This window comes from Nicotiana tomentosiformis, chromosome 1 (genome assembly GCF_000390325.3).
Source record: "Nicotiana tomentosiformis chromosome 1, ASM39032v3, whole genome shotgun sequence".
NCBI lineage: Eukaryota > Viridiplantae > Streptophyta > Magnoliopsida > Solanales > Solanaceae > Nicotiana > Nicotiana tomentosiformis.
The window spans coordinates 88815521-88835224 of NC_090812.1; the positions used below are offsets into that span (position 1 = coordinate 88815521).

A 19704-nucleotide genomic window follows, 5' to 3' on the forward strand; every position below is an offset into this window, starting at 1 on the left:
CTAAATTTTACTCTAATAAACTATACACATTCAAATATTGAGAAAATATAACCTTAATTAGTCACACTTCGAATTTAAATATAATCAAATATTTATTCCCCATTGAAACATCTTAAATAAAAAGAAATAGGCCTACACTCTGTTTGCATCATTACAACCCATCGTTTTATAATGAATTATATTGTATTGTATTGTATCATTTTATGGATATAATATTTGGGTAGATTGTATCGTATGCTATTGTTAAATAACATTTTTGCTGTTTGGTTTGACTGTATCATATTGTACTATAACTGATAAGTTTACAAAATACCCTCAATTGTTTTAAATATTAAATTTATTAAGAATTACACATAAAAATTATATAAAAGTAAAAATATAATCTGAGCCTTAAATAAAGAAAAAATAGTTTGAAAACTAACATATGGAAGATATTTGCAAATTACTGACGTTATTGTAATGGCCTCCAAAGCTAAGAACGAGTCACAACTTGAAGTGAGAACGACGGCAGAAATAATACATAATACGTATTTGGGAAGAGTAAGTATAAAATATGATAAAGGAAAAATAAAATTATGGAGTAATAAGTAAGGGCACAATTAAAAAAAAAATATGAAACAATCCCACTATACCCATCCAGTTGTATAAAAAAATGGGGCTTTTCAATATTCCAGAATAATAAATTTAATAATACAATACAATCCATTTTAAATAAATAATAAAAATAAATATATTTTGAGATAACAATATAGGATGAGTAACAACCATCCAAACAAATGTTTAGTCTTATTTCTTAACTTATTATTAGTCTAGTTTGGTTAAATATTTAGGAAATGATCCCTTTTTAACTTTTGGCATCGTCATTAAAATATTTAACAGGCTAATAGGAGAATGTCCATTAGGGCTTTATTTGGGTTTCCCTCTTCTTTTCTGGACTATACACACAAAAGAAGCCTTTACAGCGTTTGCTAGGGTTTAAGGAAGAGTAGACAAAGTAGTAGTTGTCGTCTGTCTCACGAGATCAAGAAAAATGCAGCCCTATGGAATACAAGGAATGCTGAAAGAAGGCCACAAGCATCTTTCAGGTCTTGACGAAGCTGTCCTAAAAAATATCGATGCTTGTAAACAGCTCTCCGCTATTACTCGAACTTCTCTCGGCCCAAACGGTACTTCCTTTTCCGAGATCTTATTTTTACACAATATTGTTAAATAGGATCTGTTTCAATGAGATTTGTTTGTATAATATTTTCTTTTTTTGGATAAGCAATGTGTATGTTAAAAACAAGTTATGGATAATTAGTTGCTGACCACTTTTTTTGTTCAATGGGTATCATTTCATAGTCAATCTACTAAGAAAGTGGCATTTTTTGATGGATAATGCTAATGTAATGCTTTAATCCTATACATGAAAATAAAAATGCACAGCACTTCTTTAAAAATCGCACAACAAAGAAGAAAAATCGTAGTGATGCATTTATTGACAAAATTATGCAGTAACTACGGATAACATCTTAAAATCTGTATCTTGTCATCCCTTTATGGCGTATTCTCGAAAATTGAACCATTTTTCTACTTATACGATTGCAGAAAGCATAAACATTTTTTAAAAGGATTTTTACCTCCATCACAAAGGTTTTGAATATTTCAGAGATGAAGGTGTGAATGATTATCCTATTGCTTTTATATCCTTGGCCAAAGGTAAAATTGATATAACGTTAGTCTGATAAATAACCATTGGCAGGATACAAGTTTTTTTTCCATTTTATTATATTTTTTATGGTTATTTCCCATTTCACTTTAATAGTTGTTAGTTGCTGAGGTGCTTTAAAAAAAAAATAATCTAAGTAGATAAATAAAGTAGACATTTTGTCAAGGGAGCTCACCAAACTTAGCAATATGTAAGTTAAATTGGGGAAGACTAATATAGTTTTTGAACTCTGAAGGAGTGTGTTTGTAATTATCAGGAATACATGATGGTCCATGCATGCTCCTTTCTATTAACTTTTAGATAAGTTACTTTTGTTCACATGTCTTTGTTATTCATTTGTTTAGGTATGAATAAGATGGTTATCAACCATCTGGATAAGCTTTTTGTCACAAATGATGCTGCCACTATTGTGAATGAACTTGAGGTCCAGCACCCTGCTGCCAAGATATTGGTTTTGGCTGGAAAGGCACAGCAAGAGGAGATTGGCGATGGAGCTAATTTGACTGTTTCATTTGCCGGGGAGCTCCTCCAAGGTGCTGAGGAGCTCATCAGGATGGGGTTGCACCCTAGTGAGATTATCATTGGTTATAATAAGGCGATAAATAAGGTACATTATATGTTTTACACTAATCGTGCTTACTATACATTGACTAGTGATCAGAGATTTACTCGCTAGTGCTCCACCCTTGCAGACAATTGAATTATTGGATGGGTTAGTCGAGAAGGGTTCTGAAAATATGAATGTCACAGACAAGAATGAAGTTATTTCACGAATGAAATCTGCAGTTGCCAGCAAACAGTTTGGACTAGAGGATGTCCTGTGTCCTCTTGTTGCTGGGGTACATGACCTGCTCTTCTCGTAACATTCTTGGTGGGTTTTAGCCGTCTTGCTTTCTAATTCATCTATTCTTGTTGTGTAGGCTTGCATTCAAGTGTGCCCTAAAAATCCAGCAAACTTCAATGTGGATAATGTACGGGTTGCAAAGCTCTTGGGCGGGGGTTTGAATAATTCCTCCATAGTCAGAGGTATGGTGTTGAAAAGTGATGCAGTTGGGAGCATAAAGAGGATAGAGAAGGCAAAGGTGAGCTGTTACAAACTCATTCCAGAAATTCTTTTACGGTGAAGTCTAGTTAAAATGTTACAGTCTATTTCCATTTCCCTTTGTTATTCAGGTTCAGCTGTTGTTACCCTGTCTGATTGTAGTTCAGATTTTCACCTTCACTTTGCCTTTTGTGCTATGTTCACCCATTTGCAAGATTTATTTTAGCTTTCTTCTTTTCTATTTTTTTTGAATAAGTAAGGTCTGTTTCAGCTTTTTCTTCCTAATCTTTCATTTCTTGAGCGGATAAAACTGCTATATGGTAGTTGTAGGATGGTGTGGTTGTTTACTTTTTGAAAACAGTTTCTTCAACATACTTCATATAAAAATAGTTTCTTCGACATGATACAAGAATTGTGAGTTGTAAACCAACCAGTTATATGAAGATGCAGTTTATAATGGATGATATTTACAATCTACAATCTAAGTCCCACCGTAAGAAGATTAGTAATTTCAGTGGTCTTGCTGCACCAGTTTTGATTGTTAGTCTGCGTGGCTTGCTGGAAGATTTGGGCTTCAAAACTTAATAGTTTGATTATACCTGGATGCCTGTATTCCGACACAATCTTCAGTTTTTCTCATCCCTACCTAAGGTGAGCTTCCTCTCCAAAACCGCTCGCTACTTATTTTCGGGTTGAAGTGACGTCCAATATTTTCTCACGTTTCCTGGATAACTGCTTCCCTCCTGTACCCTCTTGCTTTTCCTTGCCTTCACATCATAAAGGATCAGAACTAAACCCCAGCACCTGCTTCTTCCATGGATTGTTGTTTTCGCAAACCAAATTTTCGTTGTTCCTCATTCGTTTTTCTTCATCCTTTTCGAGCATCCGTTGGGGACACTACACGAGTTTTTCACGTAACTAAGGGGACTATAGTAGTTGAAAATGCTAGGATAAGGGTTGTGTCATACATATTGGGGGCTTAACACCCCCTCCCCCCAAAAGCAGATGGGACAAAGCTACTGGGTTGGAGATATAATCCAGAAGTTACTCGATATGGGCTGGAAATGCATACTTCTAAAACAAAATGAATATGTGCTTCCTTGATCCTCTATGTTTGGTACTCCCTTCGTCCCAACTTATGTGGCACTCTTTCCTTTTTAGTCAATCCCAAAAAGAATTTCACCTTTCCTTATTTAAGAATAATTTAACATTAGAATTCCTACTTTACCCTTGATGATTTGATTTACAGCCACACAAAATATTTATGGTTTGTTTAGACCACAAGTTCAAAAGTCTTCTTTCCATTCTTAAACTCCGTGAGGAGTCAAACACCGCCACATAAATTTGGATGGAAGGAGTATTTGCTTGCTGGTTGTATGCATGGAAAATCTTGGCTTGTTCTCGTGTGATTTGCTTTGGCTTGTATTGCTTAATTACTGTTACCATTATCAAAAAATGTCCTCTCAGGTTTGGTCCCTAGTTGTAGTTGTAATGACTGGCTACATTAGCATACACACAGTTGAACTGTCATCCTCTTAGCTTCAGCCTTCGCTTGTTTTTTTGCTTAACTAACCATCTACTCCAATGCAGGTTGCTGTTTTCGTTCAAGGCGTTGATACATCTGCGACTGAAACGAAAGGAACAGTTCTTATTCATAGTGCTGAGCAGGTAACTCATAGGGACTACACTGCTTTTTAATTAAGAAGTCTCATTGGTGTAGAAAGTCTATGCACAAGTATTTTGTTGTTTCTGGATGGAGTTAAGAGATGTTAATTGACTAACGGCGGTGAACATAAAAAATGATAGATGATGCATTTATTTGTTATAAGACAGGAAATGCTAATTCTGATTTCAATCTGATTTCTGTGGTCTTTTTTACCTTTTCAAAAAAAAAAACTGATTTGTGTGCCCTCTGTTGGAATAAATTTTCTATGTACATGAATTGTAGGATTAGGCTTTGAAGTCTAGGATTAGCACCACTCTGAATTGCTTTACTACGAAGTGATTTGCAAATTAAAAAGTACCATAGATTCTTTATTTGTACGTCATGGTTTTCTTACATGGTTGATCTTAAAACTTCAAGTCATTTAAATTCCAAAAGAAGTTATTTCCAAATGTCTTTCCCTTTTATTTTATTTACCTATTTGTCTTTCAACTTTTTCTGTCTGTCAGTAATCTCTTTGTCTCTTGTATTTGCAGCTTGAAAATTATGCAAAGACCGAGGAAGCTAAGGTGGAGGAACTTATTAAAGCAGTTGCTGACTCGGGTGCCAAGGTCATTGTCAGTGGAGGAGCTGTGGGAGAGATGGCTCTACATTTCTGTGAGCGTTACAGGTAAGACAAATACTGTATTTCCTTTTGCATATGATGTTATTAGTTAGGGCCTTTTTGTGTACTTTATAAATAGGGAAAAGGGCCAAATATACCCCTCTACTTTCATATATTGTCTACATTTAACCTCCGTTATACTATCGGGTCAAATTTACCCCTACCGTTATACTATCGGGCCAAATTTAACTTACAATCAGCAAACTTTTAAAAATACCACTTGATATTTAAGTAATCCAAAATCTCCCAAATTCTTTTTATTTAAATCACTTGTTGTTCTTCTTGCTCCATTATTTTCAAAAATTACTATTGATTTGAATGCTAAAGTTATTAGACTATACAAATTATTCATAATTTGTTTTTAATTACCAGTGCACCCATTTCTCTTCTTGTAATAAATAAAATTGGTTTAGAATTTTATTTATTTTTCAATCATATACACACTGTAGAATTTAGTGGGTTTATTTATTGTGTACTATATGCAGCTGATCATCATGTATGTACTTGTATATTCAAATATATTTTGTCATTGCCTGGTTAGTATAGAGTTCGATCGACTAACTTAAAAGTGCACAATGTGTAGGCATTTAATTAAAGCAAAATTAAATTAGACAATGTAAAGTCTCCGAGTAATTTCAACTTCAATCACTAATACTTGCAAAGTCTCCATACATTTGGTGCAACGAATTCATTAAAATTGGGATGTTGTAAATACTTTTAGAATTTAGAAAAGCTACCTAATTTAGATTTTTCAATTTACTATACTTTGTTTATTCGGTTGTATTATTTAATATTTTTCTCTTTTTTTTTTCTCTAATTCAGAAAGCAGGTAAATGGCAATTATTTCAAAAATAGTGGACCAAGAAGAGCAACAAGTAATTTAAATAAAAGAAATTTGGGAGATTTTGGATTACTTAACAGATCAAAGGGTATTTTTAAAAGTTTGCTGGTTGTAGGGGTAAATTTGGCCCGATAGTATAACCGTAGGGGTAAATTTGGCCCGATAGTATAACGGAGGTTAAATATAGACAATATATGAAAGTAGAGGGGTATATTTGGCCCTTTTCCCTTATAAATATGTTTCCGGGGAGTTGTATGATTTTCTGGAAATGAGCAGCCAGCCAAAAGAAGCTAATTGGGTGTGTGTGTGTGGGGGGGGGGGGGTGTCATTATGGGTCATTTATCCGCACATGTACGTACCCATGATACTCTTAATTTATATCAGAGGATTATCTTAAATTTTATTCAAAATACACCCAGATGGTTTCAAACTGTGTTTAAAAATAAAGTTAAAAGCGATTATTGTCCCGAAAAAATCTGTGCAACTATGGTGACTGATATTCTCTTAGATTTTCGACAATAGAATTCTTTAGCTTCTCAGTAGGGAGTGTGATTTTATAAAATCTTTCTCATCTTGCTTGGGATTGTCGATAATTGGCAAAGCAGATCCTCCTAACTTGGCCTTTTTCTCCTCTTAATTCAACTATCCAACCAACAATTAAGCTCTTTCATACTATGTTACTCGGACTCTCCGAAAATATCGCCGATTGTGTGTCGGATTCTCCAAAAGCAGTGTATTTTTGGAGAATCCGACACGGGTGCCACAGTATTTTGGAGAGTCCGCGCAACATAGCTTTCATATAAGCATCATATAGTGCTTTATGGCTGGTATCCTTTGGTTTTGACTAATTGAGCTTCCTGTTCATTGGATAAAAAGAAAGGGACTTTAGGGGATTCTACATTAAGTAGCAATTCAAAAGGTTTTGGCTTGTGTAATTTATTGTCTGTTTTTATTGCTCTCATTATGTTGCTAATCTTCCTATGCTTCACATGTGCTTTTTTGGTACATTCAGTGCTTCATATTTAACTAGTTGGACTTGTACTATATTTAGTTGAAGCTTTTCATTATAGAAAGGGAAACTTTTGAACTGACTATAGTAATTGTGTCTTCGTGTTAAAATGCTTGTGATATAACTCAGCGCACAAGTTTTTCAGTAAAGCAGTTGACCCTCAAATTGTTTAGGGTTGATTTGGTTCCTTTGCCACTAATAGTGAAGATATACTGAAAACAGTTAGTGCCATGAAAGGACACATTAAAACTATTTCCTCTCCAGATAGAGGAAATTCGCTTGTTTGAGCAATTGGAAGGAGATGTTAAAACTATTTCCTTTTTACATGCTGATAGATTTTGTTGCCCTTATACCCCCCCCCCCCCCCCCAAAAAAAAAAAAAGAGAGAGAATCTGTTCCCTCTCAAAGAAAATTCTTTTGACTTCATAGATAGTCTTTGTTTTATGCTAACCAGACCGTTTTAATGACCTCTTCTGATTTTATTGTTGCTTATAGACTAGTTATTGTTTTCACATCTGCCAGGGTATAATCTTGATCTGCTTCATATAGATTCCAGTGTTGTTGCCTCTCAAAGAAAATTCTTTCGAATTCATAGGTAGTCTTTGCTTTATGCAAACCAGACCGTTTTAATGACCTCTTCTGATTTTGTTTTGCTTCTTAGACTAGCTAATGTTTTTACATCTACCCTTGTGTAATCTGGAACTGCTTCATATAGATTTCATTTTTTTTTGAGGAAGGTAACATCGAGATTTCATTTTTGTTTTTTGCAGGCTTATGGTATTGAAAATCAGCTCCAAGTTTGAACTCCGCCGTTTTTGCCGTACTACTGGGGCGGTTGCGCTTGTAAGCAAACTGGAACTGTTTCATGATTTATGTTAAAAAGATAACACTTAAAATTCTTATAACATTTTTCTTTGATTGTGAAAACAGTTAAAGCTTAGCCAGCCAAATGCAGATGACCTTGGCTATGTTGATTCTGTTTCAGTGGAGGAAATTGGCGGTGTTAGGGTAATTATCTTAGATATTATATTTACATTCAGGTTCATCAGTTTAGCTGGGATTAGCAGTAAATCTGATTCCTTAAATATGTAATATAGGTTACAGTTGTGAGAAATGAAGAAGGTGGAAATTCTGTCTCCACTGTTGTGCTGCGGGGAAGCACTGATAGTATCTTGGATGACCTTGAAAGAGCCGTTGATGATGGTGTAAATACATACAAGGTAGCCGAAGTAAAAACATAAATATTTATCACCTGCTAGCTCTTTTCCTTCGAGGTTCATGCATGCATAATAGTCTGTTGTGATTACTTGTCCCTTCATTGTTAGGTATTGCTTGGAAATAGAATTGGATTTCAGAATTACATTTTGAAACATGATTACTATAATTGAGGCATTGACAAATGATGGATAGCTATGATTGTGTCCGGTTATAATCTTGAATGCTTTGATTGCTCTATGTTTGTTTCAGGCAATGTGCAGGGACAGTCGGATTGTACCTGGAGCTGCTGCTACTGAAATTGAGCTGGCTAGCAAGCTGAAAGAATTTTCTTTCAAAGAAACTGGGTATTGTTTTTGTTGCTTTTTCTTTGCGTATGAGCTCACCTATCACTGCAGCCCAACTTTTCTGTTGTGTAACTCCATCGCTATTTTCAGGCTGGATCAATATGCAATAGCAAAATTTGCTGAATGCTTTGAAATGGTTCCTAAAACGCTAGCTGAGAATGCTGGCCTCAATGCAATGGAGATTGTATCATCCTTGTATGCTGAACATGCGTCTGGAAATACCAAAGTGGGCCTTAACTTGGAGAAAGGTGTCTGTGAGGATATCTCTGCCTTGAGTATATGGGACCTCTATGTTACCAAGTAAGCTGCTCTTTTCTTGGTGTTTGTTTTCTTCTTTCAGTAAGATGTGCTGGAAAGGACCTACACGAACACAAAAATCTAGATCTTCTCACTTGTGCTTGTTCAGTTCTATCTTTTTCTTAAATAAATTTCCGCTATCATGTCTATAGTTGATTCAATAGGACTGGAGTAGCATTCAATGACATATTCCTGATGTTAATGTTTGTACAGTTGTTTTTTTTTACAATTATTGGGTAAGTTAATTATATAGCTAGTTTCTAGAGAGACTCTTCTATCAATCGTGAGCAATTCCCTAGAGATTTCGGCTGCCAACCGCTCATTTCTGATTACGACTGTGAAACCAAGGATGATCTGATATACTCAGTAACTTAAGCCTAGAATTTGGGTAAAGCAATTGTAGTAAAACAATTGTAGATCGGGTTGAATTTTGTTTCGTCTCCTAAAGGCAATTGTCACTGTAAAACTGTAGGGAACGAGGTTCTCTTTTCAGTTCCGAGAGAATCTTGGATTTCTTACATTTTTTTTGTTGGATATTTTGATTGCTGGATGGAAGGACAGAAGCAATCGCCTATTGGCTTGTCAGAAAGTAATAGGTGGAAGATCCACAGGTTAGGAGATGCATTGTTACTTAGAAAGCAGAAGCTGATTGAGAGGGGGACAGCGAAGAATGGGAAAATCCTTCCTACTACTACCTCCGTTCCAGTTTATGTGAACCTATTTCCTTTTTGGTCCGTTCTAAAAAGAATGACCCCTTTCTAAATTTGGAAACAATTGTTTCCAAATCAGGAAAGAGGTCATTCTTTTTGGCATGGACTAAAAAGGAAATAGGTTCACATAAATTGAAACGGAGGGAGTATTAGATTTTTTGTCCGGTAACAACTGAGTTGGACACTTGGGTAAAACAAAAGCAATGATGGAAACAAGATCATTTTTTTATTTATAAATAATGAAGAAACAAGACATTAATTTGCATTGACAAGCTAGTGTTTAGCGCGCTATGGCTTCTCAGCATGCTGTAGGTCCCTTCATTCTGTCTTATATAGACTTCAAAAGAGTACTCAGATTATTGGTTTAGTTTCAAAAGGCAATTTCGTAGTCGGTGGTGTCCAACCAACCATATGGAAGATTTGCTAAACAGAGGCACCGAAAAAGGTGACTTTCTTTCACATGGTGTGCAGTGTGGGATGCCATCTTGAAGTTAAGTACTATAGTTGGTATTGTTTGTGTAAGATGCATGGTGTGAATATGGATCATCTTCTACTATATACTAGTAGCTGTTCTTCGGAATTACGAAGCCTGATATATTCCATATGTTACAATCAATTGCGTTTCTTAGAATAATGGCTGAAGCAATGGCAAGCTAGAGGGTGAAAAAAAATGGACGCTGAAAACAAAGATATGGACGACTGCTCAATTATGTAACTTTTGGCCGGTATGGAGTTATGCTTTTAAGGATAAGTCTTTTGGTCGGTATGGATAGAAGGAATAGTAGAATTTGAAAGTGTCAATCGTAAAAGCTCTCATTTCGTTTGGTTTTTGTGTAAGGAGGCTGGACTACTGGAGGACACTATTAATGTATAAATGGCTGGTTTGAGAGACTTAATATGTAGTAGTGAAACAACAATGTTATATGGTGATCAGATCTTGATATATTATCGATAAAATATATATTGATTTATTAGTTAAAAAAGTTAAATTGGGTCCTCCCCTTGCACACTAATGTTACTATTCTTATTGTCATCACTATTTGATTTGTTTATTTCCTGATAAACTACTATTTCATGATTATATATTCTGTACCCCGAGTAAGTTCCTTTTTGGTGGATTCAGTAGCTTTTTATGCTAATCCCTATTCCCTAATGCATCTTGGTCCTTTTGAGCAGGTTTTTTGCTCTAAAATACGCTGCTGATGCTGTCTGCACAGTGCTTCGGGTAGACCAGGTAACTTATTACTCTGCATTAGCTATTCATTTCATGTTTTACTCCTGAGAAGTGCACACTCTGTATTAGTTGGCTTGATACAGATGCATGGAAGAATCTCTGAGTATTAGTTAGATTAAAGTTCGATCATCGATGATGAAAAGGGATAAGAAAGAGCTCTTTTGTTACCTTCAGTTCATATTTGATACAAACTGATTGACGTTCATATTTGACTTGCTTTTTTGTTTGCTAATGTAGTTTTTATTAAGTTCTGTTTTAAATTTTGCGTAGGCTTCTTTTGCCTTCTCTACTTTTCTTTTTAATCATCTATTTTTTGCTGCAGATTATAATGTCAAAACCAGCTGGGGGTCCAAGCAGGAGAGATCAACCAGCAGGGATGGATGAGGATTAATCTTTAGTCTCCAATTTAGGGGTCGGTTTAGTACGGTTTTGAAAGATTTCGGTTCAGTATTTTTTGTTTTCGATTTTAAAAATGTTATATCAGTACCATACTAACTTGTGTGGTTTGGTTCACTTTTTGGTTTGTGTGATTCAGTAATTTCGGTTTTACTCTTTAAAGTTGTAGTGTATGAGCCTAACTTGTAATCGTGATTCGTGAGACTGATTCTTCAAACTCAAGCAAGAAAGACAGAAGTTAAAGAGAACAAATTAAATCAAACAGGTTGATGTTTCATTGTAAAACAAGACACCTTTTTTTCGAAGTGTATCAAAGTGAAGAAGTCAGCTGTGGGAAGGTCAAACATTTTTTCTACCATTTTTAATAGGAACAATACATAATCCTTGTTTAAATTTTGGTTCGTTTTGCAGCATACACATTTATATTATTTCGTGTTTGTATTACTCTCGTGAGCTATCTTTTTTGGTATTTATTACCACCCTGGTTTGAAATCTGATGAGATCCGCCAAATACGTACATTTTTGTATGATGGTGCTCATAAATATTTAAAGCTTGCGCTTTTTCTTCCAAAATCTGATGGGAAGTAACCTATTCTCTTGTAGGAAGAAAAAACCACGTGTAACTCAACCATATTGATTTAATATTGTTACCCCTAAATGAAGTACTTGTTACTCATAATCTTGATGAATTTCATAGATTTACTGTTTCAGTAATGAACGTACATCGTTCACTTTCATTATAATCCCTTGAAGAAAGTTAGATCTATACTCTAGAAATAACAGACATATGCCTGAGCTATTAAGATCAAAAGAAAATTATAGGAGCAGGACTAAGTAAGCTTGATTGTTGACATAGTAATTCTTATCTTGCTCGAGTAACAAAGACGAGGAGAAAAACCTATTGTTCATGTAAGCATTTTGGGCAATCATAAGCATGATTTAATCCAGGGACAAGAAAAAAAAGTTATATATGCTGACCTATATTAGAATTTACATTGCTAAATTTTTATGTAGCCTAAAAACATTCAGCTTACTATCGGTGGGAATTTATCACACACATGATATGTGAAAAGAAAAAAATGAATGAAGTTATGTGCACTTATGGAGAGTAAACTCCATATTGGAATCGAGATTTTAGAAACATCCCAAGCCTCTCCCATTGAGAAGTCATTGACCCGTAAAACTGCACTCTTACTGATTTTTTCATTCCTTGCCGAACAAATTCCAAGTCTCTGACAATGTCATATTCGATGCTTTCTGGACTATCAAGCAGAGGCAATGCGACTGAACTATGCGATTCGATGTTCTTGATCCATCCACGCAGCAAAAAGTTCACAATCTGCACATGTAATATCATTATATTCAGAGGTGAATCCAATATCTATAGCCAATGTGTTCAGCATAGAGTTAATGTGCGTTCAGAATGATTGTAATCTTATTATATATATACACATAGTTCAAGCAAAAATAAGGGTTCAGTTGAATCCACAATACTCACCCTAGATTGATCTCTGGTTCTGCTATGTTTCAAAGACTAACTAAAAAGGCCAATTCAAAGACTTTATGATGAGTAGTCGAAGAAATGTATATTCTTCATCTTTTAGTTAACAAAATCACTTAGATATGCGAACTTGTAGGGATTCAGACCCTGGTTCAAGAAGCATGCAGTAGGATTAGGTAAGGGGCTGGGAGAAATTTATATATTTCAGTGGCTGAAAAGGAGCAAGAATAAAAAACAAATTTCTTGTCGTATAACCATAAAATTAATAAATAAACTTCTCAGCATATGGTCCTAGACAAGTCAATATGATAACTGATCATTTCAAGTGGCGTCTGTTTCAACATGGTAGAGCATCCTGAGTAGCAAGGCAAGCTTACTAGCACCAATGGAGCATATCCGGACAAAATTCAAACTTTTTCTTTTGCATTTGATTGACAGTGCACTTTCTCTATTATTTTATGTGATACTTTCAAGTCCAAAAAGGGGGATCTTGGAGCAAAGGTAAAGTTGTCTTCGTGTGACCTATAGGTCACGGGTTCGAACCGTGGAAGCAGCCACTAATGCTTGCATTAAGGTAGGCTGTCTGCATCACACCCTTGGGATGCAACCCTTCCCTGGACCTTGCGTGAACGCGGGATGCTTTTTGCACCGGACTGCCCTTTATACTTTCAAGTCCAAATATAACAGGAACCATTCATCTATTTGGGTGTGCCAATATATTTGGATTAAATCTTGGATTATCTTACTAGGTAACAAACAGAGAAGAATATCTTATGAAGAGATGGTAACAACGAAAAAGCACATTGATAGCCAAGATAGAATGTCAAAACAAGATGTGTAAAGACGGTCTACCTCTGGGACTTCATCATGGGGGCAGTGACCAGCAGGGCTAATCTGATAATATGGAGCTTCAGGCAATTGTCGTTTCACTTGTAGCGCCCAAAAAGGCATCACCCAGGGGTCTTCTTTTCCATACATGAGACAAACGGGCACATTGTTCATTCGACACCTAAAAATAGCAAGGTGAAAGATTTGAGCTTTCCGAACATTAAGAGAAGCCAAATGCAGCTAAGTAATACTTGCTTTACCTACCCAGTAAGTGCCTCTTTAAAACTTAGTTGTCCCCGAGGAGCGAATAATATTGAGGCAAGGGATGCAGCTGCTGCAGGGTGTTCTGTTACCTCAAGAATACTGGAGAAAACTTTATCCACTTTTGTGGTATGATCAGCGTAAACTTGTTTAAGCACCTCTGCAATGCTCTCGGGAGCACTTATTTTCTGCCATCTGAAATTGAAGTAGGGGAATAAGTATGAGTACTGAACAAAAGCCAAATGTGATTAACATGGAGACAAGCCATATTACATTCCTCTTATAATGAAAGAACATCAAATTATCAAAGATTGATGCATTTTATTCAATGTAAGTTGCAAAATGTGACAAGACGCCGTTGGTTACATAAAAAAGACCAAAAGGATCATCTCCCTCAGCATATAAGTTTATGGGATTAGGAAACCACACAATCAAAAGAGCAAGTCACAGCACTTACACAAGTTCTGTGAGCTTTCTGATAGTGTCAGGAAGAGGAAAAGTCCCAGCCCATGGAAACAATCTAGATAATCTCGGAGATCTAACAGGATTAGGAAGAAATCCCCAAAATGGCGTCGCATTCAGCAAGGTTACACCTTTCACCAATTGAGGGTAGTATGCTGCTAAGTAGAGGGCAACATATCCACCAAGTGAATTTCCCACAATGTAGACTGGTTCTTTAATAACCTGCACCATCAACAGGTATGGGTTTATTCGTTACTTATGAGAGAGATTATTCTAAAAGCAATCCCTTAAGTCTAAGCCAATCAATAACTTGGAAGACTTCTCAAGAAGCCGATTGCACCATAAGGATTAACTGTTTAGTCAAATAATATTAAGCTTCACAGAAGATCCAGTTGTGTCTAATAACAAAACTGTAATAACAGGAAAAAGAGCATAGGAGAAACATTACACGTGAAATCAACTATAAGTTATCTTCCAAAGAATAGAGAACAAACAACATAGTGTTATACAAAAAGACATGCCTACCTTTAGTCTCGGATCATATAGCATTAAGTGAAGTTATAGCCAAGCAATTATACAGAAGTCAAACAAAAAACATAAAAGTACCAAGGAATGGTAGTCTGCTATAATGTAGCACACTATCATCGACTGCATCAATAACGTGCTCGTAAGCCTTCTACAAATGTTTATAATTTCATCTTCCTATGAATAATACTAGATACATGACCCGGAATAGAACAGGTAATTATATGCTTTAATGAGCAACAGTTACAAACCAGAGTACACTCAATATTTAAAAAGTAATTTTAACAGAAAGAGCACGCAAGTGAAAAGCCAGCAATACATCGATGCGAACGCTTAAGTCTGCATAATAACCACTTAGAGGAAAATCATAAGGACAAAGACAGAAACTGTACCTCTTCAATGAAATAGCGTACTTGGTCCCTCCATAAGTCAACAGAATAGACAAGTTCTTTCGCCCAAGGTTCTGCTTCATCTCCAAAACCCCAGACGGCATTGTTTCCATCACGCTCAGATTCATCTAATCTTTTGGACTGCAAAGTTGGATCCTCACATGGCAATGACTTCCCTTGTCCAAGAAAATCTAATGCCCATATTCTGTGATCACAACCAAGATCCTTTAATTGCTTTTCATAGTGAAAGGAACCAACACCAAAACCAGGAAGAAAAAGTATTGGTGCTGAGTTAACATTTTGACAACCAGATTTCTCATAATGAACTTTCAGTTTGGGTTTCCATTCCCACAAGCAGCTATCGACCACAGCAACCGAGTCGGCTTTAGTTTCATCAGGTAAACTGGGAACGATAACCTTTGGTACTGATTTAGCACTACCAATCACATCTTGGGTACCAACTTTCCCATCTATAATATCTGAGTTATAGCTTTCACTCAAGAGACTTGAGTCGACACTGTCAAATCCTTTCAGAGCGGTGATAGTAAGCCTCTGAGTCCTCTTTTTCTTTATGCTATAAACATCTAAACCAGAATACAACCTTCTTTCTTTTACTATGGGAAACTTTGCCTGATTTGAAATTAGACATTTGCTAACATTTACAATGCAATAATAGGTTGTAGAATAGCAAGAATGAACTTCCATCCTGGAGTTAGCTTTCTATAATGAATACCTAAAATCAAGAATGTATCAAAAAACAAAGCGTTTAGTTTATTATCAAAGAATAAGCTAAAAAGTACAGGATAATAATGCAACCAACTCAAGAAAAAGGACTATAGGTGTCAGTAATTTACTTCTTCACATGTAATTATCACTTCAAAGAGCTCAATTAGTCAGGTTATATGATTAATCAACTAAGACCGGATTCTTTTACTACTCAAACAAATTGTACCTCCTTTTTTCTTGACTAAAACTCATTTCTAACTACAACATCATCCAAAAAAAAAAAAAATTGGATTCATCCATCTGGGTACAAGGGGGAAAATCAGATCATACAAGAATAACTTACTTGGAAATTGACAAACAAAAAAGACCGATTTTTCATAATTCTTTTGCTAATAAGGAAATAGAAAGGAAACATAAAATCCAAATTAATGAACTTAAACACCAAGGAATTAGACAACCAATCTTATTAACACAAAGCTCAATACCCAAAGATCCAATTTATCAATTATAGTAATCACAAAAAAGGAAAATATAAACAGAACTTAACTCTTAGTATTAGGGAAAGTATAAACAAGGAATAACGCATAAAATATTACCTTTAATCAGCTATGCGAGATAATTGATCAGCAGAATCTCCAGGAGTCTAGGAGAGAATATGGGTTTTAAACATTCCCTTTTGCCTTATTTTAATATTCAGTTGGCGGACTGTTAGTTAATTATATATATTCTACAAGACTCCAGACAAGAGATTGCTTAAAAGCATGGGATCTCTTTAGAAACCAAGAAAATTGCGATAAATGAGAATTTGACACGCTAATTAATTATATCGCTGTTGTTATTATTTTTTTTATGACTTTTTATATTATTATATTTTTTTTATCAAGGCGCACAAGATAGGACCGTAGGGGTAAGGTCTTCCTAATATTGGATAATAATATCATTTTTATGAATACATTGGATATATTGTTATTATTTATACAATAAGAATTTTGTTATGCATTAATAATCTACTAACGTGTATTTTATTATGCAACGAATAGTAGTGCAAAAAATACTACAACAACTAAGGTCGATTTCAAACAAGTTAGGGATATGAAAAGTATTGCAAATATATAGTACGATATTACTTTACTTTTATATCAGAAACTAAATATTGTATTAGTCATATAAAAATTAGATTAAAATGCAAAATTCCGTAGGTGGGAAAGGAAAAAAAAGAAGAAGGAAAAGATGGAGTACACGAAACGAATTAGTGTAGCCAATTGGGCCACCACGTGGTCCGGTGTTCAAAGTTGATTGGCTTTTGGTATATTTGTCTGCATGCATGGTGGGAGCCACATAAATGTGGAATTAGATGGACCAATAAAAATATCTAAAAACACCTCGTTTATTTCATGTATCTTATTTTAGACCGACAATTTCTTTATTTTCCAACGTCTAAAAAAAAATCTTGAAATATGTTTTAAAAATCAATGAGACTTCTTGTGGATGATTATGATTATGTTTGAAAAATTCTTGAAAAAATATTTAATAAATAGTTAAATCCAACCGACTATTCAGGTAAAGATCCCATGTTAATACTTACGTTTTTTAAGATATAGCAATGGTAGTAAGTTGAGCCGTAAATAGGCATTTCGTAACAGGTCTTGGACTTAGACTAGATTAGTTTATCGCTTTGGCTTTTTGACAGAGTCGTATTTTGGTTAACCGTATCAAATGTATTAATATAAGAGAATGTCCTGTTTTTTACTTTAATTTTTTACAAGTGAGGATTGTTAGATTAATTGTGAATTGTGGTATTAGTTAGCAAATGCTGGTGCTTGATTATGAATAGAATGGAGTTTCGTGAGTAAACGTTGCTGAAACTGTGGATAATGTGAACATATTTTAATTCTCTGTTGCACGATTTTATCCCTTGAGAATTGGCTACAGTGTAAAAGGGGCAAGTGCACATATAGTCATTTTCAGCTATTTAGAGATTAGCTAATACTTGTTTTGTCCTGAAATTTTAAACTATAAATCTTAACTTCATGACAAGTCAGGACATTTTTGTCCTGAAAATTTGAACTGAAAAAAAATGGAATTCAAGATGTACTGGCTAATTGATAAGTAACAGTCCTTTAGAGTGACTATCTGTTGTCAATTTTACGCGTAAAAGTCCCTACTAAATATGGATCCAATCTAGATGGACTTGAACCATGAAAAGCCTATTATGGTTGCCTAGACTGGGTTGTTGTGCAATGGGCAATTGCAAATTATGGGCCAAACCCAAGGGACTCCAAGTACATTGGGCCACAGCTTTGCTAGAATAGTCCAAGTCACATCCAAGAAAAAGGCTCCATCCTCAAAGGAGTGGATAAGACTCGCAATTTGTGCGCAATCTCAACCCCACACTTCAATTCACTACGGTGGGAAGAGAAGTTGACTGCTTTTGCAAGTTAAGAAGAGTGTTACAACTTTCAAGAGTAATAATTTTGGCCAAACTTCTAAAATTAATTTATTTTGATAAGGTTTTTCTCAAAAGTACTTTTCAAAAAAATATTTTTGATGAATTTGACTAATTAATTTGAAAAACACTTTTGAACAGTAATTAGTGTTTGGCTAAGCTTTTGAAAACTGCTTTTAAGTGTATTTTTCTCAAAAGTGGTTCTTAAAAAGTGCTTTTGGAGAGAAACTATTTTTTTCTGCTTCTCAAAAACTGATTCTGTTTCTCCTCAAAAACACTTTTTTTCTATATAAAAACTTGGCCAGACAACTCAATTTTTTGACAGAAGCACTTTTGGCCAAAAAATCACTTTTGCCCCCAAACAAAGCTTGGCTAACAGGATTAATATAAGTAAGTAACTACCTCCTTTTTGTGGAACTCAAAGGTGATAAATACTATCGGCTAAATGGGGACTCAAGATGGTTAGCCGACTTGGCTAGAGGAAAGAGAATTGTTCAGCGAGCGCGGCAACATTTGAACAATATTTGGTTAAAAGTTATAAAAGAAAAATAAGTAATTGTACGTATAGTTGAAAAATAGTATTTAAAAGTTGTCATTAACGTTATAGCATTGAAATCTTAGAGGGCAATATTAACTGGTGTATTTAGTTGTCAAGCTGGCCAGATCAACTTACTCAATTTTTCGTTAATTAAAACATGTATTTGCGATACTCGGATAACGTTAATCTTTGATTTTGATAGTTTGTAAATAAAATCACCTCTTGGAATTAGTCGTCATCTTCTACCCTACCAATCTTATAGGAATACTAACTTTTCAAATTTCAAGAATTTTATACTGGTAAAAGGATAATTGTCAATAGTACATCAGGTGAACGTAATATAGTAAGTGGGGAAAGGTTTTCATAAAGGGTCATAAGTAGACAAGTGATTACTATTTTTGTTAATGTTTCATCATTCTTCCGAATAAGATTTCTCTGAAATTATATTTTACGTATAAAGTTATATTTTCTTTATTTTAATTTATATGAACCTATTTTTTTATTTATTTTATGCCCAAAAAAATGACCATTTTTTATATTGAAAATAATTCACCTTTATACAATACTTTACAGTCACATAAAATATATGTGCCTTATTTTATACCATAAGTTCAAAAGTTTCTTTTTTTCTTAAACTGCTCAGTTAAATAGAAACGAAGAAAAAAATATTTATAGAAGGTCAATATTACTTTCACGTGTATAAATTAAAATAGATGTTAAATCCCTTTATTTACTTCGGCTACTCTGTGTATAGTCTCTTTCAACAAAATCATAGCAACAACGAGACTTTGTTATTCACTAATAAACATTGATTCCATTGCTTTTCAAGTTCAATCATTTCATGATTCCCATCCCAAGATGCTCCAATGCAAAAAGAAAGTTTCATTTTCTCTCTATCTCTA

General features: G+C 34.7%; 2 protein-coding genes across 3 annotated transcripts; one reads left to right on the forward strand and one right to left on the reverse strand.

The window, feature by feature from the left end:
* Window positions 1-898: 898 nt before the first annotated feature.
* Window positions 899-11288, forward strand: LOC104097517 (T-complex protein 1 subunit theta). Of its 2 annotated transcripts, XM_009604085.4 has the most exons (13): window positions 899-1166; window positions 2053-2315; window positions 2401-2547; window positions 2629-2790; window positions 4341-4418; window positions 4950-5083; window positions 7698-7770; window positions 7858-7935; window positions 8025-8147; window positions 8395-8489; window positions 8580-8789; window positions 10673-10730; window positions 11053-11288. In XM_009604085.4, exons 1-13 carry the CDS (start codon window positions 1031-1033, stop codon window positions 11119-11121), a joined length of 1626 nt encoding a protein of 541 aa, XP_009602380.1. In that variant the 5' UTR covers window positions 899-1030; the 3' UTR covers window positions 11122-11288. The 2 variants fall into 2 exon arrangements, with proteins under 2 accessions (XP_009602380.1, XP_009602381.1); XM_009604086.4 differs by lacking the exons at window positions 10673-10730; window positions 11053-11288 and adding an exon at window positions 10126-10267.
* Window positions 11289-12013: 725 nt separating this feature from the next.
* LOC104097516 (pheophytinase, chloroplastic-like) lies at window positions 12014-16611 on the reverse strand. The gene is made up of 6 exons (XM_009604084.4): window positions 16415-16611; window positions 15096-15825; window positions 14174-14400; window positions 13720-13911; window positions 13480-13636; window positions 12014-12465 (listed from the first exon to the last, which is right to left on the reverse strand). Exons 2-6 carry the CDS (start codon window positions 15795-15797, stop codon window positions 12226-12228), a joined length of 1518 nt encoding a protein of 505 aa, XP_009602379.1. The 5' UTR covers window positions 15798-15825; window positions 16415-16611; the 3' UTR covers window positions 12014-12225.
* Window positions 16612-19704: the final 3093 nt, after the last annotated feature.

Bases quoted from the DNA above. Each gene is read 5' to 3' on its own strand.
- LOC104097517 (XM_009604085.4), top strand. From the start codon at position 1,031: ATGCAGCCCTATGGAATACAAGGAATGCTGAAAGAAGGCCACAAGCAT. The intron at 8,490-8,579 runs GTATTGTTTTTG...CGCTATTTTCAG, and splicing joins TTTTCTTTCAAAGAAACTGG to GCTGGATCAATATGCAATAG. The intron at 10,731-11,052 runs GTAACTTATTAC...TTTTTGCTGCAG, and splicing joins CAGTGCTTCGGGTAGACCAG to ATTATAATGTCAAAACCAGC.
- LOC104097516 (XM_009604084.4), bottom strand. From the start codon at position 15,797: ATGGAAGTTCATTCTTGCTATTCTACAACCTATTATTGCATTGTAAAT. The intron at 14,401-15,095 runs GTACAGTTTCTG...TTGATGGTGCAG, and splicing joins TACGCTATTTCATTGAAGAG to GTTATTAAAGAACCAGTCTA. The intron at 13,912-14,173 runs GTAAGTGCTGTG...CTTCAATTTCAG, and splicing joins AGAAAGCTCACAGAACTTGT to ATGGCAGAAAATAAGTGCTC.